The 21,777-nt window shown below is 42.0% G+C and overlaps 1 protein-coding gene across 1 annotated transcript in view; it reads right to left on the bottom strand.

Annotated features, from left to right (window-relative positions):
• Nucleotides 1-3,107: 3,107 nt before the first annotated feature.
• LOC120063060 (rap guanine nucleotide exchange factor 1-like) overlaps nt 3,108-21,777 on the bottom strand; it is a 57,237-nt gene continuing 38,567 nt past the window's right edge. The window contains exons 10-23 of the mRNA XM_039013187.1: nt 19,200-19,402; nt 11,444-11,520; nt 11,163-11,268; nt 10,595-10,670; nt 10,124-10,208; nt 9,206-9,298; nt 8,715-8,900; nt 8,427-8,511; nt 8,241-8,335; nt 8,012-8,090; nt 7,788-7,889; nt 7,525-7,622; nt 7,240-7,368; nt 3,108-5,619 (exon numbers count right to left, since the gene is read on the bottom strand). Of these exons, the coding sequence (XP_038869115.1) occupies nt 5,469-5,619; nt 7,240-7,368; nt 7,525-7,622; nt 7,788-7,889; nt 8,012-8,090; nt 8,241-8,335; nt 8,427-8,511; nt 8,715-8,900; nt 9,206-9,298; nt 10,124-10,208; nt 10,595-10,670; nt 11,163-11,268; nt 11,444-11,520; nt 19,200-19,402 (1,565 nt within the window). The 3' untranslated portion in view covers nt 3,108-5,468. The remainder of the gene's footprint in view (nt 5,620-7,239; nt 7,369-7,524; nt 7,623-7,787; nt 7,890-8,011; nt 8,091-8,240; nt 8,336-8,426; nt 8,512-8,714; nt 8,901-9,205; nt 9,299-10,123; nt 10,209-10,594; nt 10,671-11,162; nt 11,269-11,443; nt 11,521-19,199; nt 19,403-21,777) is intronic.

The following is a 21,777-nucleotide window of genomic DNA, read 5'->3' as shown; positions in this document are numbered from 1 at the left end:
CTGTATTGAAGCAATGCAGTTAGAACAAATGTGAACTGCAAACATGTTCAACATATTTAGCAAATTTGGGGCAGACTATATATTACTATGCCCTTTCACGCCACTGCCAGCTACTGCACCCATAATTCCCAGTTGTGAAAATAGCAACAATATTTGACACCCCGAATCTCTAACGCTACTGCCAGCGCAATCAATTCAACACTCAAAAAGCTCACTTCAATGAAGTGAGGAGAAAAATGGTCCAATGTAGCAGAACGGATTATTTCCCCGATGTTCCCGACTGAGCTTCTGACTGTCATATTTAATGCCTGATTAGAAATACAGTACCAGTCAAAAGTTTGGACACACCTACTCATTCCAGGGTTTTTCTTAATTTGTTTTACATTGTAGAATAATAGTTAAGACATCAAAACTATGAAATAACACATGGAATTATGTAGTAACCAAAAAAGTGTTAAACAAATACAAATATATTTATATTTGAGATTCTTCAAAGTAGCTACCCTTTGCCTTGATGACAGCTTTGCACACCCTTGGCATTCTCTCAAGCAGCTTCATGAGGTAGTCACCTGGAATGCATTTCAATTAACAGGTGTGCCTTGTTAAAAGTTAATTTGTGGAATGCCTTTCCTTCTTAATGCGTTTGAGCCAATCAGTTGTGTTGTGACAAGGTAAGGGTGGTATATAGAAAATAGCCCTATTTGGTAAAATACCAAGTCCATATTATGGCAAGAACAGCTCAAAAAAGCTAAGAGAAACGACAGTCCATCAGTACTCTCCTTGGACAAATAGCCCTGACACAGCCCGGAGGTGTGTTGGGTTAATGTCCTGTTGAAAAACAAAATGATGGTCTCACTAAGTGCAACCCAGATGGGATGGCGTATCCCTGCAGAATGCTGTGGTAGCCATGCTGGTTAATTAAGAAGACATGAAGGTCAGTCAATCGGGACAATTTCAAGAACCTTTAAAGTTTCTTCAAGTGCAGTCGCAAAAACCATCAAGCGCTATGATGAAACTGGCTCTCTCATAAGGACCGCCACAGGAAAGGAAGACCCAGAGTTAACTCTGCTGTAGAGGATAAGTTCATTAGTTAACTGCACTTCAGATTGCAGCCCAAATAAATGCTTCACAGAGTTCAAGTAACAGACACATCTCAACACCATCTGTTCAGAGGAGACTACGTGAATCAGGCCGTCATGGTTGAATTTCTGCAAAGACACCACTACTAAAGGACACCAATAAGAAGAAGACTTGCTTGGGCCAAGAAACACGAGCAAATGGACATATCGGTGGAAGTCCAAATTTGAGATGTTTGGTTCCAACCGCTGTCTTGTGAGATGCAGAGTAGTTGAATGGATGATCTCCGCATGCGTGGTTCCCACCGTGAAGAATGGAGGTGTGATGGTGCTTTGCTGGTGACACGTCTGTGATTTATTTAGAATTTACGGCATTTTTAACCAGCATGGCTACCACAGCATTCTGCAGGGATACGCCATCCCATCTGGTTTGCGCTTAGTGGGACTATCATTTTGTTTTTCAACAGGACATTGACCCAACACACCTCTAGGCTGTGTCAGGGCTATTTGACCAAGAAGGAGAGTGATGGAGTGCTGCATCATATGACCTGGCCTCCACAATCCCCTGTCCTCAACCCAATTGAGATGGTTTGGGATGAGTTGGACCGTAGAGTGAAGGAAAAGCAGCCAAGACTGTTGGAAAAGCATTCCTGATGAAGCTGGTTGAGAGAATGCCAAGTGTGTGCAAAGCTGTCATTAAGGCAAAGGGTGGCTACTTTGAATAATCTCAAATATATATATTTTGATTTGTTTAACACTTTTTTGGTTACTACATGATTCTATATGTGTTATTTCATAGTTTTGACGTCTTCACTATTATTCTACAATGTAGAAAATAGTCAAATAAAGAAAGACTCTTGACTGGGACTGTATGTTTTATTCATAAGGAAAACCTCCATTGACCCTCCATTCATTCTATGCTTACTTGATAACACGCAAGTGCAGACTGCATGGTATGACTATGGCGGGGAGAAGGAATAATGCCAACAGCTCATGAAGAAATACTGCAGGTTTTATTTATTTGCACAGGGATCTGTGTGGTCTGGTAGGGTTGATTACGTCAAGGGATAATGGTGCTAATGTGCCATCTTGTATTTGCGATATACACTGAAGAAAAATATAAAACGCAACATGAAACAATTTCAAAGATTTTACGGAGTTACAGTTCAAATAAGGAAAGCAGACAATAGGCCTTAATCTACGGATTTCACGACTGGGAATACAGATATGCATCTGTTGGTCTCAGATACCTTAACAAAATAGGTAGGGGCGTTGGATCAGAAAACCAGTCAATACTTGGTGTGCAGCGAGGCACATCTCCTTTGCATAGAGTTGATCAGGCTGTTGCTTGTGGAATGTTGTCCCACTCAATTGTTGTGCCAAGTTACTGGATATTGTCGGGAACTGGAAAACGCTGTCATACACTGATCCAGAGCATCTCAAACGTGCTCAATGGGTGACATATCTATTGAGTATACAGGCCATGGAAGAACTGGGACATTTTCAGCTTCCAGGAATTGTGTACAGATCCTTGCGACATGTGGCCGTGCATGATGTTGAAACATGAGGTGATGGCGGCGGATGAAAGGCACGACAATGGGCCTCAGGGTCTTGTCACGGTATCTCTATGCATTGAAATTGCCATTGATAAAATGCAATTGTGTTCATTATCCGTAGCTTATACCTGCCCATACCATAACCCCACCACCAACATGGGGCACTCTGTTCACAATGTTGACATCAGCAAACCGCTCGCCCACACGCCGCCATCTGCCCGGTACAGTTGAAACCGGGATGCATCCATGAAGAGCACACTTCTCCAGCATGCTAGTGGCCATTGAAGGTGAGCATTTGTCTACTGAAATTGGTTATGACGCCAATCTGCAGTCAGGACAAGACTCTGGTGAGGATGACAAGCACACAGATGAGCTTCCCTGAGACGGTTTATGGTTGTGCAAACCCACAGTTTCATCAGCTGTCCACTGGTTGGTCTCAGATGATCCCGCAGGTGAAGAAGCTGGATGTGGAGGTCCTGGGCTAACGTGGTTACACATGGTCTGCGGTTGTGAGTCCGGTTGGAAGTACTGCCAAATTCTCTAAAACAACATTGGAGGCGGCTTGTGGTAGATAAATTAATATTAAATTATATGGCAACAGCTCTGGTGGACATTCCTGCAGTCAGCATGCCAATTTCACGCTCCCTCAATCTTGAACCATCTGTGGTAACAAAACTGTACATTTTAGAGTGGCCTTTTATTGTCCCTAGCACAAGGTACACCTGTGTAATGATCATGCTGTTTAATCAGCTTCTTGATTTACCACACATATCAGGTAGATGGATCATATTGGCAAAGGAGAAATGCTCACTAAAAGGGATGTAAACAAATGTGTGCACAACATTTGAGAGAAATAAGCTTTTTGTGCATATGGAAAATTTCTGGGATCTTTTATTTCAGCTCATGAAACCAACACTTTACATGTTGCGTTTATATTTTTGTTCTGTATAAAAGGCCTTCATTCACCATCCAGATTAAACAGTAGAGGGATGGCGACCAGGTCCACTTCTGATTGCTGTAATGTTTCTAATGTTCACTGCTATGTACAGCTCCCATGACACATACATCACATCACTTTTTTGTTCATTTGATTTTTAAGTGCAAGTACAGTGGGGTCTGGAATTATTGGATCCCTTGATAAAGATATGAAAAAAAAGACTGTAAAAATGCAAAAATAAATATTATTTTATACTAATACAATTTTTCAGAGAAAGAGATTGTTTAAAATAAATAAAATAAATAAAAAAAGGGTAAAATGTATTGGATCCCGTTTTCAATTCTCCAGCAACCCTCCCCTAGCCAGGATAACGACAAAGCATTTTTCTAAAATGTTTTATGAGATTGGAGAACACATTCGGGGGGCTTAGATTATTCCTCCATACAGAATGCTTCAAACCACAGGTTTTCAATGAGGTCAAAATGTTGATTTTGTGGTCAATTAACCATTTATTTTGGGATTATTTTTAACATGTGCTTGGGATTATTGTTTTGCTGGAAGATTCGCTTGTGGAAAAGTTTCAGCCTTCTGGCAGAGGCAACCAGGTTTTTGGCTAAAATGTACTGGTACTTGTTAAGGTCAACGGCGTATTTAACTTTACCAAGGGCGTCAGGACTAGAGGGGGCAAAATAGCCCCATATCATTTAAAAAACCACCACCATATCTTACAGTAGGAATGAGTTTTTTTCTGCATATGCATTGCTCTTTTGAAAGCCAAACCCAAGGAGCTCTATTTTCATGTCATATGACCATAGCACTGGCTCCAATCCAAGTGCCAATGCCGTTTAGCAAACTCCAGGCGCTGCTATGGTCAGATGACATGAAAACAGAGCTCATTGGCCATGCACATCAATGGTGGGTTTGGCTTTCGAAAGAAAAATGCATAGGCAGAAAATACCTCATTCCTACTGTAAAATATGGTGGTAGATCTTTGATGTTATGGGGCTATTTTGCTTCCACTGGTCCTGGAGCCCTTGTTAAGGTCAATGGCATCATGAACTTTACCAAGCACCAGAACAATTTATACACAATATATTTATATACAATATAGTTCAGCATTTGTATTGTTCATTTTATACAGTCTTCTTTGCTCATCTTTATCAAGGGATCCAATAATTCCGGGCCCCACTGTATATGAACTTCATGTATCACTTCTCCGCATTTCGGAAGTATAATTTTCACATCCTTTTAAAGAACAAAACAAAAACTGCATTGCATCAGTCAGACAGTATCATACATACAACACTTCCTTGAAAAAAACATGATTTTTAATGACAAAATGATGTCTTATGTGCACCAGTAATATATATTTTTCCACCAGTCTAGAAGCAGACCCAGGTGACGAGTGTCTTTGCTCAAAGTTCTGCACCACCCATAGCAGTTCTCTGCCATGTCAGGCGATACAGCGTCACAGTTTGTGGCAGCAAAAAAAGGGTCTGGAGTCCCGTATAAAAAAAGTCTAAACTGAGTGACATTGGGCAGTGTTTCCCATGGCCCACATCAGTATGATAAGGTTTTAGTCAGGGCAATGTCTTCGGTTGTGAGAGGACAACCCCTAGCGTATCCTGTAATGCTTGGACCATACCCATAATATGGCATCGGGTGGATGAGGTTGGTGACAAAGGTGAACACACAATGCAGTGTCTCTCTCACTGGCTTTACTCACACACAGACTGAGCGCAATCCCAAACAGAGAATCCCAAGTCTGAGATGTCCAAAAAAAAATAAAAAAATCATCCACAGTCTTTTAGCTGCCTTCACAGTTCTACTTGTTTGTAGTCTCTTGTAATTCCGTGATTTTGTAAAATGACCAAAGATCCAATACAGCGGGACACGTTCCTATGTCTTCTCTTCGCGCTCCGTTTTGCGCCGCGTAATGTTCCGAGGTTTGATCTTTAGAGACAGCTCCCACAGAGCCTCCTCTGCCAGGTGGTCGCTGAAGTCATTGAAAAAGGAGACGATGTCGTCGTTGTGTTTCAGATCATAATGCCTGGGAGAGAGGGAAAACACCATCTAAACATTGCAAAGGTGGGAAAAGTCCAAGGAAAATATCATAAAATTCCAAAACATTTTTCGGGGGAGAAAGAAAAGTGCATTGAACATAAAGCTGTATGACAGCAACGGACAGATTGGCCACCAGACCTGGGCAGAAAATAGTTATATTTTGTAGTTTATTTGAAAATACCAACTTTTCAAATACTTAAGGTAGTCAAATATAGTTTATATAGAGTTTCAACTAAAAGGCAACTACTTTCTTGGATTTTCAAATAAATATTTGAATATATATATATATATTTATTCGATGGCTGCCAAATATTTGATGAACAACAAAAAACTACAAGTTAGTTGAATTAGTCTAAATATATGATTATAAGCACATTGTTTGAGGGCTCTTAGATATGAATCTTAATATAGCCTATAGCCTAGAATTAAAATAATCTCAACAATAGAGTAGATCACCTTTGCAGCTTCAAAATTACTAACAAATATATTTTCATAGTGAGTGATACATAAGTAGCACTTGTTATCAAGTTATAATACATGTGTAGTAACTTTGTGATTATTACAATAGCAACATTGTTATCACATAGGACTTTGGAAATTGCTTTATAATTGCATAATAACGGAGTGGAATAAGTGGAATAAAGGAACAGTTACTTTTCCTGTGTACAGAAGAAACAAAAACTCAGCTCATTGCTATGCAATTAAAATGCAATTACCAAAGTATCATGTAACATGCTAATAAAATGTTGCTCCAAAAGTAATGACAGTTTTATTACACAGGCACAAGAACAGTTTAAATGTTAAGTGTTACTGAGAACGCGAACTGTAACAAAATATGGTTATTAAGTGTCGAAAGAAAACAAAATATCCCCAAACTGCCTTATTGAATCAACTACAGTCAAGGTAGATGGAACATCCCTTTAAAGATGGTGTGGTGTGTGTGTGTGTTTGAAACAAGAACACTTACCCTCAGATGGACAAAAAGGTTCAAACTTGTTTTTGCTAAGCATCCAACTTGCTGTTTGCAAATGGCTTTTAATTATAAAATGAATTGCTGCTTTCATCCTTTTCAGTGGCATGTTCAAAGAGTCATGCAGTAGTTGAGCGTCACAACTTATTTATACTTATCTGTATAAAATATAATTGGTTTGACTTGATTATGTACACGTTGGGCAATGGACATTCAGAAAATGTATTGTGTAGATTAAATATGACTGTCAGATAAACTGGAATAGTATAGGAGATTGTGTCCTCTATTAATTATATTTCTTTCTTTAGCATGCAGTTCCAGATACAGCCCTGTCATTAGTTGAAAGTAGCCAATCCAACAGTTTCAGAAAAGTAGTCACTTCCTGAGATCTGTATTCAAATAGTTTTGAAAAGTAGTCACTTCCTGAGATCTGTATTCAAATAGTTTTGAAAAGTAGTCACTTCCTGAGATCTGTATTCAAATAGTTTGAAAATGTAGTACTTTTTTGGGATCTTTATTCAAATAGTTGTAGTCACCTCCAAAGTAAATATTTGTTCCCCTGGAAAAATAGTTACTTTCCACAAGGAATAGTTCAAAATAGAGTTCTCCCAGATCTGTTGGCCACTATATACGTACACTTGCTGGAAGCGCCTCATGCTGTCCAGGATATTGAACTGCTGCCAGCGCTTTGAGAAGTTGACCTTCCCGTTGATGAGGTCAGGGTTGCCCAGATGGACAAAGGTTAAGTCCTGGAGGATAAGTCCCCTATGCATCGTGTGGGAAATAAACAAAACAAGAAACAGTCAGTACAATAAAGACGAGAAATATACAGTAAGCAATACATATTGGAGACGTGCAAATACATTTGTATCACTTGTGACAAAGTGCATATACACTTTCCAACCCAGCAGTTTGACTTACAGATATGGTATACATGGGGGCTCCACGTCTGCCAGTGCCGCTCGGTAGGCCCGGAACGACGAGGAACTGTCTATCAACGTGCAGTATTCCTCTAGGCCCTGTAAACAGAACAGAACAGTGACAGCCATGTTAACCTCAAACACAACACATAGACACATAGAGATTTAATCTTAGAGTAAAGTGCTGCGAAGGAAAGATTAACAATAAACCAAGTGTTCCAGAGCAATCTTTGGACATCTATTAGACAACACAGTCCAACTCACCTCTGAGGTTGTTTTCTGCCATTCCAGTCTTCGGATGGGAGCCGAATCCAAGGCAGATAATATTGCCAAATACGAGTTGAAATTATTTAGCTTCCGTAAGTGCTGCAAGACAGTGAAGGGAAACCATCTTAAAATGCACTTGAGAATTTGTTGCTTTTTTAACAAACCCTCCCAATACCACTGTTTTGCACATTCTTAAGTATCCACATTTCAAACAGGTATACCTTCATTATTTTGATGAATTTAAGGAGGAGCTTTTCTCGGTCCTGGGCTTTCTCCTGCAGAATGATTATGGAGCGTACCCTGAGGGAGACACGAAGGAGGAGAGATGCATCAGTTTGTCATCACGTTCTCCAGACCTGGCTGCTTTCCTATCGGAGAGGGCAGTGAAGTGCTGCAGGGACGAAGAGAAGCACTGTGGTGACTAAGTTAAGATTTGGGGCTCAGGCTTACCAGTATGACATGTTGTTAAAGTGCTCTGTGAATTGTGTGAGGTTGGGACTCTTTTCCTCGTTCTGCTCCTTAGCCCAAAGCAACACCTCAGGGATCTGTGTAGAGGGAGACAGAGTCACACGAATAAGGACTTTTTAGAGAGGGGCAGCATATGCAGGAGGAGAAGGACATGCTTGGATGCGTTACCTCAATTTTGTAGAAGAGCTCCGCGTCCAGGAGAGTTAGCTGGTCTGCAATCTCGTGACTGCGGAAATCATGCAGGGTCCCCGGTCTAAAGACAACGGAAAAAGTAAATATGGCCAGAGTTAGAACTAGACACTGTGATACATTGATGTTCAGAAAACAACAAAGAATTCTGTTACTGTTGCAGAGCTGAACATTTCTAAAATGGTAGCTTTCTTTGAAACAATACAAAATGCAAGGTTTGAGCTGTCGCAGTATTCTCCTTCACTAATTGTGGGTGGGCGGGCCTACCTGGCAGCGACACCTCGCGCGGCCAGTGGTTTAAGGGAGTTGGTGTAGCGCAGCAACTTCCTCTGCTCCACCTTGTCCAGGATGTTCTTGCGGAGCACACGGGCCAGGCTCAGCTCACCGTTACACACCAGCCTGAACACCAGGTCCATCAGCTGCTTCAGGATGTCCTCCGTCATCTCCACCAGACTGACACACGCACACACACACACACACACACACACACACACACACACACACACACACACACACACACACACACACACACAGTTCCAAAGCCGATGGAACGGAGGGATATGAGAATGGTGGTGGAGAAAAAAAGACAGGAAAAAGACACGAGGCGTTTAATTGAAAATGAATCATAACCAGTTAAGCCCTCCCCCCTTTCGCAAAAGGAAATGCGAATAAGAATCAGGACATGAAAAATGGTCTTTGCAGAGTGTAGGTTTTTGATAAGACAGTTTTCTAGTCAAATGACAGCCTAGGGAACTCACCACAGCTCGTCCACCACACGGACCAGAACGAAGAAGGTGTTTTTGCTGACTCTCTTCTTGAAGGTGTCTGGGCTGTGACTAAATCTGGTGTATGTGTGGAGGGGTTAAGCGAAACAGTCTCCAATCTTATAGTATTCAGTGTTTACGTCTATCGTAAGGATTTTGCTTCCCATTCCCTATCGTCTCAACCAAGCAGGCGTTGTTGAAGGAAGCTCTCTGTCCACATTAATCAAGGGCAAGCTACCAAAAATCTGTTTCTTCTCTACGTAGATAATGTTATGAATATGAACGCTGTGGTTCAAAACTTGTCAAAGTTGCACATTCATTTATGTGTTCATCCTTGCATAAGGTCAAGCAACACGTTACCGGTCCATCGCTGATCCAGGTGAACCCCCGAAATGAGGAAATATGTTTTAAGCATGTACAGTGGTTCTTAGTTAATATAAGATGCTTTAGCAGCTGTATTTAGCATAACAAGGGCCATCGTTGCGTTTGACTGCTCGCTAAACTAAAGACCGCACAACGTTTGCTCGGTAACATAGCCCTCGAAACATTTGAACAGCTTCTTATCTCGTATTATTTCGGAATTTCTCCAGTCCAGTACATAAGCTGCTTTCTGCAAGCATGTACAACGGAACATGTGTAACAATTGTAACCAAGGTCTAACAACCTCAACTAGGGGAAATGACCCAAAATGCACTATGATTTCAAAACTGTACATTTTATTTATAATATGTAATTAATGTGCAACTTTTACACGTTTTAACCCACACAGTGTTCATATTCATAAAATGATCTACGTAAAGATGTTGAAACTAGGCAGTTTCGTTTCCTGGGTCACAGAATAGTTTTTCTGAAGCCTTTTTTTGGTGGGTGGCCCTTGGACGACATGTGAGATGTGAAGCATGGAAAGGATATCTGTAGTGCAGCTTTTTGATGAGGTCCTCGGGGGTTATAAATGTTCTGTACGTCGTCAGGAAAGCCTCACAGTACAAGACAAGATCTGGAAAAGAAGACCCCACAGGAGATCACTAAATATCCTCTCGTTTGTCAAGAGCTCCCATCTGAGGGAAGGAAAGTCTGGGTCTATTACGGAAAAAAGACGTATTATTGACAGTAACACATTCAACTTCGGTAGGTCACCACAAAATAAACATCAAAACATCAAAAAACCTACTTGGTTTTATATGCAAAACATTGGCATACAAAAGCATGACATACAGTGCAGTTGATTCCAGTAATTATGAGGTATAGAAGTAGGAGGGTGGGGAGAGACCCGCCCTACTGAGTGGACACAGACCACATGTACTAGTCTCCTCTGGGGGATGTGTGTGTCTGTGTGTGTGTGTGTGTGCGTTTGTGCGTTTACGCTACGGAGGTCATACATACCTTTGCGGTCTGTTTCTGTGGCGTGGACTAATAAAATATCCCCCGATCCGGCTCGGACATCTGGACCGTCGTCGCTCTGGTATCACACGGACAGATGAAAAAGTTGTACGGGGAGAGAGGATTAGCCTAAGCGTTGACTTCGTGATGAGTCCCAGTGTAGCCCTACGAGTGACTATCCTGATTAAACCGTACCGACAATATAGAAAAATATGTTTTGAAAAGCCAGACTTGTTAGCCGTGAGAGGGTTATCTATAAGGAGATATGCACTACTAAAGCCGGTCTGACCTTGCCATGCCAACTCTAGCTTTTCGCCGATAATAACATACTTATCATCTACTGTGAGATTGTAACATTGAGTTACAGAGGCATGGGGTAGCAAAGGACAGGCTCTCTGTAAGCAGCTTTGGGGTGGAGGCTTATTTAGTATTATGAGTATCCTTCTTGTAGATTCCTATGAAGTATCTCATAGAAAGAGGCCTTTCCTGTGATTATAAACGGATTGAGCTGCAAGAGCCTCGAGGTAAAATGGACTGACCCGCAATAGTAGAAACTAAGAAGCACATTTACCTTCTGCTTTAGTGTTATCCGGGACATGATCTCCATGTGATCGATGAGGGAAAGTTCATCTGTCTCCTCGCTACTCGGCCCTTCTTCTGAGGACTTTTGCCTTCGGCTGAGAGAGAGAAAAAAGATTATAACAAAAAGGGGGAGGGGGGTGATTTAAGATGCAATATCAAAATCATTATAGGTTCACTTGTCGGAACCCTTCCTATTGTCAATCGAGAGTAGGAACAATGGAGAATGATGAACTAACAGAAGGGACAGTCCGCCATGGCATGGGCACTTACCTGTCATTGCACGTGTCCGTGCACAGTGGGTTCTCTGAGGCAGTGTCCTCCAGTGAGTCATCTATGGCGGATGAGTCCTGACAATGACACACAACGTAGTTAGGACAGGGACAGGTCTCGCACCGAATCCAGCAGCCTGAGTTCATGTTCATTAGGGCACGCAATGGAAAACAATTGGAAATGTTTTGAAGTGGAATACTAAAATGTGAGATTCTCATTGGACATTTTTATCCCTGTTTCAGTACATGTTCTTCTGTTTGGTGCCTAATGAACATGACCCCGAGGTCATGTTAAAAGGTGAAAATGCTTTCTTAGTTAAGGTAGATGTGATCGTATGTTACGCTGTTTAAGCAACTTAGTATTCAGTGAGTTGTTCAGTCAGGTTTGAGTAAAACAGGCAATGGTAGTTCACACACACTTTCATTATCAAATGCTGTTGGCATACATGCATAACTCCAGCCTTACTTCTCTAGTGCAAGTGTAACAGTAAATATACAGCTAAGAGAAATGGTTCGAAATGGTTCACCTTTTATTTTTCTGACAGGGGATTTTAGAAACACTTCAAATATATTTTTTTGTGTACTGTAGGCTTACCCTGGCATGACGTTTTGATAACTGTGTAAATCTCTCTAGGACAAGGTGACTTTTATCAATATATTCACCTGTATTTACCCCCCCAAAATGAAACGCTAAGAGAGATTGACATGGTTATCAGAACGTCACGCCAGGGTAAGCCTACATGAAACACAGCCCTTAAGTGTTTCTTAAATTCCCTGAGAGAAAAATTAATGGTGGAAAAAGAATTGGAACCATTTCCTAGTTTGACTGCTAGGTTTTATGGGTATTATGACACCTCCACTGTGGGGCTCTATATAGTGCCTTCAGAAACCATTCACAGCCTTAGACTTTTTCCAAATTTTGTTGTGTTACAAAGTGGGATTAAAATGGATTTAAATTGCATTTGTTTGTCAATGATCTACACAAAATACTCTGTAATGTCAAAGTGGAAGAAACATTTTTTACAAATGTTAGAATTTATGAAAAATAAAAACACTAATATATCTTTGTTGGATAAGTATTCAACCCCGAGTCAATACGTTGGAATAGCTCCATTCCGTTTCTTTTTATCCTGAAAAACTCCCCAGTCCTTAACAATTACAAGCACACCCATAACATGATGCAGCCACCTCTATGCTTGAAAATATGGAGAGTGGTATTCAGTAATGTGTTGTATTGGATTTGCCCAAAACATAACACTTTGTATTCAGGACAAAAAGTGAATTACTTTGCCACATTTTTGCAGTATTACTTTAGTGTCTTGTTGTAAACTTGTTGAAATATTTTTTATTCTGTACAGGCTTCCTTCTTTTCACTCTGTCAATTAGGTTAATATTGTGGAGTAACTACAATGTTGTTGATCCATCCTCAGTTCTCCTATTACAGACATTAAACTCTAACTGTTTTAAAGTCACAATTGGCCTCATGGTGAAATCCCTGAATGGTTTCCTTCCTCTCTGGCAACTGAGTTAGGAAGGCCTCCTGTATCTTTGGAGTGACGGTCTATTGATACACCATCCAAAGTGTAACTTAACCATGATCAAACAAATATTCAATATATGTTTTTGTTTTGTTTAGTTTTTTTTACCCCTCTAACAATAGGTGCTCTTCTTTGCGAGGAATTGGAAAACCTCCCTGGTCTTTGTGCTTGAATCTGTGTTTGAAATTCACTGCTCGACTGAAGGGCATTACAGATAATTGTGTATGTGGGGTACAGAGATTCAAAATCATGTTAAACACTATTATTGCACAGTGAGTCCATGCAACTTACATTATATATACACAAGTATGTGGACACCCCTCAAATTAGTGGATTCGGATATTTCAGCCACACTCGTTGCTGACAGGAGTTTATTATCCAGCCCACAGCCATGGAATCTCCATAGACAAACAGTTGCAGTAGAATGGCCTTACTGAAAAGCTCACTGATAGGATGCCCCCTTTACAACAATGTTCATTCTGCCTTGCTAGAGCTAGCTGTCCCGGTCAACTGTAAGTGCGGTTATTGTAAAGTGGAAACGTCAACAACAGCTCAGCCGCAAAATGATAGGCCACACAAGCTCACAGAACGGGACCGCTGAGTGCTGAAGCCCGTAGCGGGGTAAAAATCATCTGTCCTCGGTTGCAACACTCACTACCGAGTTCCAAACTGCCTCTGGAAGCAACGTCAGCACAATAACTGCTGTGTGGGAGGTTCAAGAAATGGGTTTCCATGGCCGAGCAGCAGCACACAAGCCTAAAATCACCATGCATAATGTCAAGCGTCGGCTGGAGTGGTGTAAAGCTCGTCGCCAATGGACTCTGTAGCAGTGGAAATGCGTTCTCTGGAGGGATGAATCATGCTTCACCATCTGGCAGTCCAAAGGACGACTCTGGGTTTGGCGGATGCCAGGAGAATGCTACCTGCCCGAATGCATAGTGCCAACTGTAAAGTTTGTTGGAAAAGTTTGATGGTCTGGGGCTGTTCTTCATGGCTCAGGCCCCTTAGTTCTAGTGAAGGGAAATCTTAACGCTACAGCATACAGTGACATTCTAGACAATTCTGTGCTTCCAACTTTGTGGCACCAGTTTGGGGAAGGCCCTTTCCTGTTTCAGCATGATAATTCCCCCGTGCACAGAGGTCCATACATAAATGGTTTGTCGAGATTGGTGTGGAACTTGACTGACCTGCACAAAGTCCTGACCTCAACCCCATCGAACACCTGTGGGATGAATTGGAACGCAGACTGCGAGCCAGGCCTAATCGCCAAACATGAATGCTCTTGTGGCTGAATGGAAGCAAGCCAGGCCCGACCTCATGAATGCTCTTGTGGCTGAATGGAAGCAAGTCCCCACAGCAATGTTCCAACATCTAGTGGAACGCCTTCCCAGAAGAGTGGAGGCTGTTGTAGGGGGACCAACTCCGTATTAATGGCCATGATTTTTGGAATGAGATGTTCAATGAGCAGATGTCCACATACTTTTGGTCATGTTGTGTATTATGAGAACATTTTTACTCCGGAATTTATTTAGTCTTGCCATAACAATAAGGGGTTGAATACTTACTAACTCAAGACATTTCAGCTTTTCTTTTTTTAATGACTTTGTAAACATTTGGAAAAAACATGATTCCACTCTGACATTATGGGGAATTGTGTTTAGGCCAGTGACAAAATCTGAATTTAATCCATTTTGAATTCAGGCTGTAACACAACAAAATGTGGAAAAAGTCGAGGGGTGTGAATCATTTCTGAAGGCACTGTACGTACACCCATCTCCACCCCAAAAGGATATGCACTAAGGGGCCAGTATTTCTTTTTATGTGGGGAGAACTGAGTGAGAATGACTTAAACTGGGCGATTAGTCATTTTATTGGATTATATCATCCCTGATAAAAGGCCTGATGGAAGAAGTGAAGTACAGGGACGAAACACAAAAGCCATTAATGCTTCCAGTTGAAATTAGTTACTACGATCTGGACCTGACCCAACGGTCGGAGACAACCACCGGTGGCTTTAACGGCCAAATGTCAAGTATGTGAACGTGATAAAATGTCTCACTGTGACTTGGAGACAAACCCTCATTCAGACAATGACAGGAGGTGACTTTGGTGTCCTTTGAGGTTATAGTAGGACATGGGGACAGTCCAGTGGCAGGGGGGTTTGGAAAAGGAGGACAACCCATGGTAATGTACAGACAGTCAGCGAAGCAGGGCATGCCAAGCGGTCGAAGAGACGGTGAACCCTGAGAAGTCAGGTCGAGTTCAAAATGGGGTTAGATTGTGAGGTCCGTTGTCAGTCATGGTGCACTGTGTTTGTGAAAGCACCCCTCTCTCTCCGCTCTCTTCTTTTTCTCATGCCGCCTCTCTCTGCTAAGGCTACGCTACTTACTCGGCGGGAGAGCGGCCTGTCTCCTTTGGCTTGGCTGGATGAGTACAGATTGACGTACTCTCCCTCCCCGACTTCCTCATTAGCGCTTTCACTCTACGGAGGAAAAAGGAGGACAGCAAAGAGAATGACAGAAATGCCAGGAAAAAGCAAATGTGAAAAAAAAGAAAAAAAGAAAGTATACTGCGAATGCGAAAGCTGCTCGCAGTAAGCCGGACAAAACAAACAAGTAGCTATATCATCTCAAGTGAAACCACTAAGAACCAATTGTTCCAATCACCACAGCATACATAGGCTACAGCCTGTTTTTTTTTTTTACTTAAGGCTTGGCCTATTTTCAAGGATAAGAACACCACGTTCCTGACATTGAAACAATGTTTAGAACCTACTCCAGATCCGCACCCCCCCCCCCCCCCCCCCCCCCCCCCCCCCCCAAATCGAACGCTTCACAGACAATCCCATTGTCAAACACTTGTCACAACATACAGCTAGGGCTCACCAAAGAGGTTTGACGAGTGTCAGAGAAAGAAGAGTCAGTGGGAAGGCAGACTGCAAGAGAGCCACCAGAGCTGTCCAGTGAGCCGTTGGCCACCAGCACAGGGTCAGGGCTGCCAGTGCCCGGGGCAGCTAGGTCCATGCTCTGCGATTGGTGGACAATGGGAGAGTGGGAAGAGACAGATGAGAGGAGGTATGGAATGGAAGACTGGCAGAGAGGCGCAAAGTCCTGAGAATAGGACCGGAGAATTGTCTTATGCTGAGTGAGCGAGGGCGAGAAAAGAGGGAAAGAGAAAGAGAGATTAAGGTCAAACCTACTCGAGAGATGTAAAAGGTTAAAGAGTAAAAATGTGAAGAAAAAAATAAATAATTGAAGAAAGAAGGCCATCAGAAAACAATATGACTGTAGGCTATATTGTGTATATGACTGGTTAGTCAGTGGCTAGAATTCCTATTCCAACTCAGTCTCTTCAAAATGACATTTTCACAAAATGTGCTTGTTGTAAGTCTGTTGTAATATCTGTTGAATATCCCATGCATATGGGTTTAATTGCAACAAGGATAAACCGTTCTTCAGCAAGAACATTCATCCTCATCATTGCTCCAAAATGACATCATTGGGCAGAAAAGAATAGTGAACATGCATTTTGATAGGCTTGTATACTTTACTAATCACGGATGGGGTTCAGGAGCCAGTTTTAAAAGGAATGATATCGGTTGATTCAGATAACTGTAATACTCATACTGGTCTGAATCATCTTTGATCTGTATGCATTGCATGTGCCACATTTCACAAACGATGGATGAAAAAACACATGTTAAGTGCATCCTTTCTCTCTGACAACGATTGTCATTAGGAGTGTGTAAACATTGAGAGGTCTGGCAGAGAGTGAAGAATGAAAGTTGGTTTGTCAGTGTGTGCGTATTCTTTTGCCTCAGATACTCCCTTATTAGCAGCCGAACACGTTGTGTACAACGGCTAATAAATTAACTCGCTGGATTATTAGTTCTAAAAGCAGGAGCGGAGCAGACCAGGGTTCAACTAGTATTGGTTTTTCTGCACTTGATCCAGGTTGCCTGGCGCAGTGGGACGAGTGGAGTACACCACAACCTGCATAAAACGCCCATCTGGCTCTCCAGGCAGCATAGAGCCAGATCATGTAGAGAGATAGTCCCATCTCTACACTAGACAAGTTCAATGAAACTCCCCCTTTCTTTTTATTTAGCACCGCACTTTAGCCCTGACTTGCCTGGCTAAATAAAGTTCAAACATAGAAAGTTATAGAAAGAAAAATACTATTTGAAGTCAAGTCTGTTGTATAGAGTGAGCAGAGAAGCAGATATAGGGAGACAGACAGGCAGACAGGCCCATTGAGTGTCACTCACCATGGGAATGGTCAGGGAGGCCTGGTGGCTCAGGAAGGAGTTAGAGACGGACATGCTGAGCGCAGACCCCACCTCCTCCACCACCGCAGCCTGCGACTGCTGGAGGTGGCAGGAGAGAGAGGATGAGGACGAGGAAGAGGGAGACGCAGAGTGGGAGGCCTGGAAGAGGGGGGGGGGGGGGGGGGTTGTGGGGGAAGAAAGTAGAGACAGAGAGAGAGAGAGAAAGAGAGAGAGAAAGAAGCAGAGATAAAGTGCAGTGGGAGATGTTAGTTAGCGGAAGAAGACGTAGGTTTACGCAGATAGTTAAGCACACAATAGAAGCAGCAGGAAAGAAGAGGATTGATGGACTAAAATACTGTTACAGCAGACAAAGCGTTAAAGTAGAGTCACACTAGTCCTAAGCGTTCTCTAATATTCTACGGTTACCTCAGTATTACGAATCGCTCTGATGGAGAGTGGGCTTTCCAGAAAGAAAAAAAGGAATGAGATTTGATGAGTGCAATGGAAAATAAGCAACAACAAAAATTGGAAGAGATTGGACAGTAAATCAAATGCAAAATTTGAACACAACGTCATGGCAAAAGGGAAAACGTAGAAACGTTCTCCATCTCATACATGACAATTGCAGTGAGTTAGGGAGGGAATGGACATTTCAGACCCGAGACCACATATAGCCGACAGTGAGCAACACCACATGCTTTACCAGAGAGAGCTAGGCCTGAATGAGATTCATCGACCATACAATTTTCACACTCGGCTGGGTACTCGACAGCAATTTAAAATACTTTAGCTCAGATTCCATATCCTATATATTGTATATAATTTACAAACTAATTACTGTTGCAGTTCAAGCTATGCCTACATACTGTGCAAAGCAGGTGACTGGCCTAAACGTACAGAACTAGCTACTTTCTCAGCTTTGGACCAGTTGTAGGTGGACTTTCTGCTCAGGGAGAAGTCTATTCATTCCGGCAATCAGAAAGTACACCCAGTGGACATGACTTATCAACAGCCAGCCCAGAAACAACTTTTTGATTACATGAAACACAAAACACCCTTTCCTTGCCCTCCCTACATCTATAGCTTCAAATCAATCCTTGTTTTCTTTCCCTGCTCCAGAGAGATTTTTGTGATGTAAATAGTCTTAATCTACACCCAATATGTACTCGGATTCAGTAATCCCGAAGACCAAACAACAGAACGTGTAGAAATGTTTCTCACATTTTGATCTGCTTTAGATACAGTGTGTAAAAAAATATTTGTAAATCGTGGATAAACCTTGAGCACGGATTTCCTCATTTATATCAATTACTTTTTCGAACCATGAATGTCTGGTACGGAGATAATGGCGTTAAATTGAACATGGGAAGTGAACTACTACAGCCCTGCAGAGGTCTCAAACGATCACAACAAGAGCAAAAATGATGAAATCAAAGACAAGCCTTGTGGTGGGATGTAAGATGGGACGTCATGGAGGGTGATGAACTAGTCTGTACAAAAGTCTTATGCCATCCGGTACTTTTTTGTCCTGTGACAGAAATCGTAGCAATTTCAATTCTACCATAGAACTGATTGTAAATCTGATGCTGAAAAAGCATTTAAATGGATTTTTATGTATAGAAGTAGTGTTGGGAGATGTGTTACCACTACCAAGGGCTCTGCAGCATCGCTTGCCATTTGGATGTTCAGGACTTTCAATTCACCCTGCTTTTCTTCCTCCATTATATATGCATGGGATAAAACATTATGGACTCACTCGCCACTCAATCTTACAGACTTGGAACAATATATCATGAGAAAATGAGTTACTTTAAATGTATATGCATTGGGCATAGTAAGCGGTGGATGTGCATGTACAGGGTGGGCTGGTGTACTGTATGCTGTGCTACTGATGGGTGTGAGGCCTCGGTGTGGCTTCAGTGTGTGAGGTGAGCTGTTGGGCTGTAGCTCACCAGCTGCCTCTGTTTGGGTGGCAGTGCCGGGGGTGGGAGGGGCTCGTGAACAGAGTCATTGCTGCTATACGAGTCATTGAAGCTGTAGACTTCCTGGAAGCGTTTGTTGCGTTGCTCGTAGATGCTCTCGCTCTGCGGTGTCTGGTAGAAGAGTGAGGGCTGGGGCTCCGAGTAGTCCTCCACAAACTGCATGTACTTCAGTACTGTGGAAGCGAGATGTGCACACACACACACACACACACACGACAATACGTTAGCAGATGACAATAACAGTGTCCTTCTGAGCATCTCAAACCGTATAACAATGTTTTTTTAATCTACATGTCAAACGTTGGTTTAAAACTGAGAACTTCTCTCTACCCCGTAAATTCTAACATTGGAAAATGAAAGTTGAATGAAGAATATTCATTAAGTGAATTCAATTCAAATCCGCTCCACTTAAAAACAAGAAAAGCATATTTTGGGGTAAATGAGGGCAGTCCCCGACCCCCAAAAAATCTTGGTCGACCGAGAGTCGTCCTGTTCTTTCGACCAATAGATTGGTCAAAATGTTGAAACTTATTTTTCCATACACAGACAAACAAACCCTGTGTTTGAATAAAATAAATAAAATGCATTGAGCTTGTCTGATGCTTTAAGCACACTGTTTAATTAAATAATTAAGACACAAAAAATTACCCAATAAAGACCACGTTGGTCACACTGTGTTAAAAAAAATGACAGCAAGGGCCTGTGTGACTGGCGCATGTTGTCTCACTCACCTGCCTACTGAAAAGGCACCACAGCACAGCAAGTGTTTATTGCACTGTCCATGCTGAAGCTGCAACATCATGTCAGCCATTTAGTTTCTTACTTGTTTCTGACTGGAAAGTTCTGTTACCAAAATCCCTCATTTGTTTAGGAAAAAACTTTCCCTATTCCCTCAACCCTTGCTCTCTTTATGTGTGACCAATAGGGCCTGACATATAGCCTATCATAATCACATCAATAAATTGGTTCTAACAAATTTTGAACACAGTAACACCTGACAGCAAAATGGATGGGGAGGATCTGAAAAAGAAACTTGAAATGGGCGAATGTTTACTGGTTGCTCAGGAGGGAAAGGGAAGTCAAATATGTGGAAGACATTTGACTTAGTTGTGGAAACTACTGAAGATCCAGAAAAAGGAGGGTATAGGAGCGAGAGCTGCGTGCATATTACGTGTGACAAACAGGTGCTGTTAGATTACAATATCATTTTTCTGCCTGTTTGGAACAGTGTAAACACTAATTAAAAGTAATAACAGACTAACAAAAATATTTTTGTAAAGCCTTTATTACAGCAGACAAATCTGTGAAATTGCTTTATCCGACATTTTGCCGTTGCATGCGGCTCGATGCTAACGGAATCAGTAGGCTATTAAACACTCAAACAGGCAACAGAAGCAAGATCTGCCTAATTTCTGTAGATATACAGTGCCTTTCGGAAAGTATACAGCCCTTTACTTTTTCCACATTTTGTTACGTTACAGCCTTATTCTAAAATGGATTAAATACAACAACAAAAAATCCTCAGCAATCTACACACAATACCCCATAATGACAAAGCGAAAACGTTTTTTTTTTTTTTTTTTTTTTTAAAACGTTTGCACATTTATTAAAAATAAAAAAACAGAAAAACCTAATTTACATAAGTATTCAGACCCTCCTGTTCCCATTGATCATCCTTGAGATGATCTACAACTTGATTGGAGTCAACCTGTGGTAAATTCAATTGATTGGACATGATTTGGAAAGGTACACACCTGTCTACTTATTTATATTTTACCTTTGACTAGGCAAGTCTATTTAAGGTCCCACAGTTGACTGTGCATGCCAGAGCAAAAACCAAGCCATGAGGTCGAAGGAATTGTCTGTAGAGCTTCCAGACAGCATTGTGTCGAGGCACATATCTGGGGAAGGGTACCAAAAAATGTCTGCATCATTGAAGGTCAAGAACACAGTGGCATACATCCTTCTTAAATGGAAGAAGTTTGGAACCACAAAGACTTTTCCTAGAGCTGGCGCTTGGCCAAACTGAGCAATCATGGGAGAAGGGCCTTGGTCAGGGAGGTGACCAAGAACCTGATGGTCAGTCTGACAGAGTTCTGGAGTTCCTCTGTGGAGATGGGAGAACCTTCTAGAAGGAAAACCATCTCTGCAGCACTCCATCAATCAGGCCTTTATGGTAGAGTGGCCAGACGGAAGCCACTCCTCAGTAAAAGGCACATGACAGCCCGCTTGGAGACCCAGAGACTCTCAGACCATGAGAAACAATATTCTCTGGTCTGATGAAACCAAGATTGAACTATTTGGCCTGAATGCCAAGCATAACATCTGGAAGAAACCTGGCACCATCCCTACGATGAAGCATGCAGGGACTGGGAGACTAGTCAGGATCGAGGCAAAGATGAACAGAGCAAAGTACAGAGAGATCCTTGGTGAAAACCTGCTCCAGAGTGCTCTCAGACCAGGAGAAACAATATTCTCTGGTCTGAATGAACTCTTTGGCCTGAGTGGAAAGTGTCACTTCTGGAGGTAACCTGGCACCATCCCTACG

This window comes from Salvelinus namaycush, chromosome 18 (assembly GCF_016432855.1).
Source record: "Salvelinus namaycush isolate Seneca chromosome 18, SaNama_1.0, whole genome shotgun sequence".
NCBI classification, from domain to species: Eukaryota; Metazoa; Chordata; class Actinopteri; order Salmoniformes; family Salmonidae; genus Salvelinus; species Salvelinus namaycush.
The sequence above is the reverse complement of the archived record's forward strand: the minus strand, read 5'-3'. Positions and strand labels throughout refer to the sequence as shown.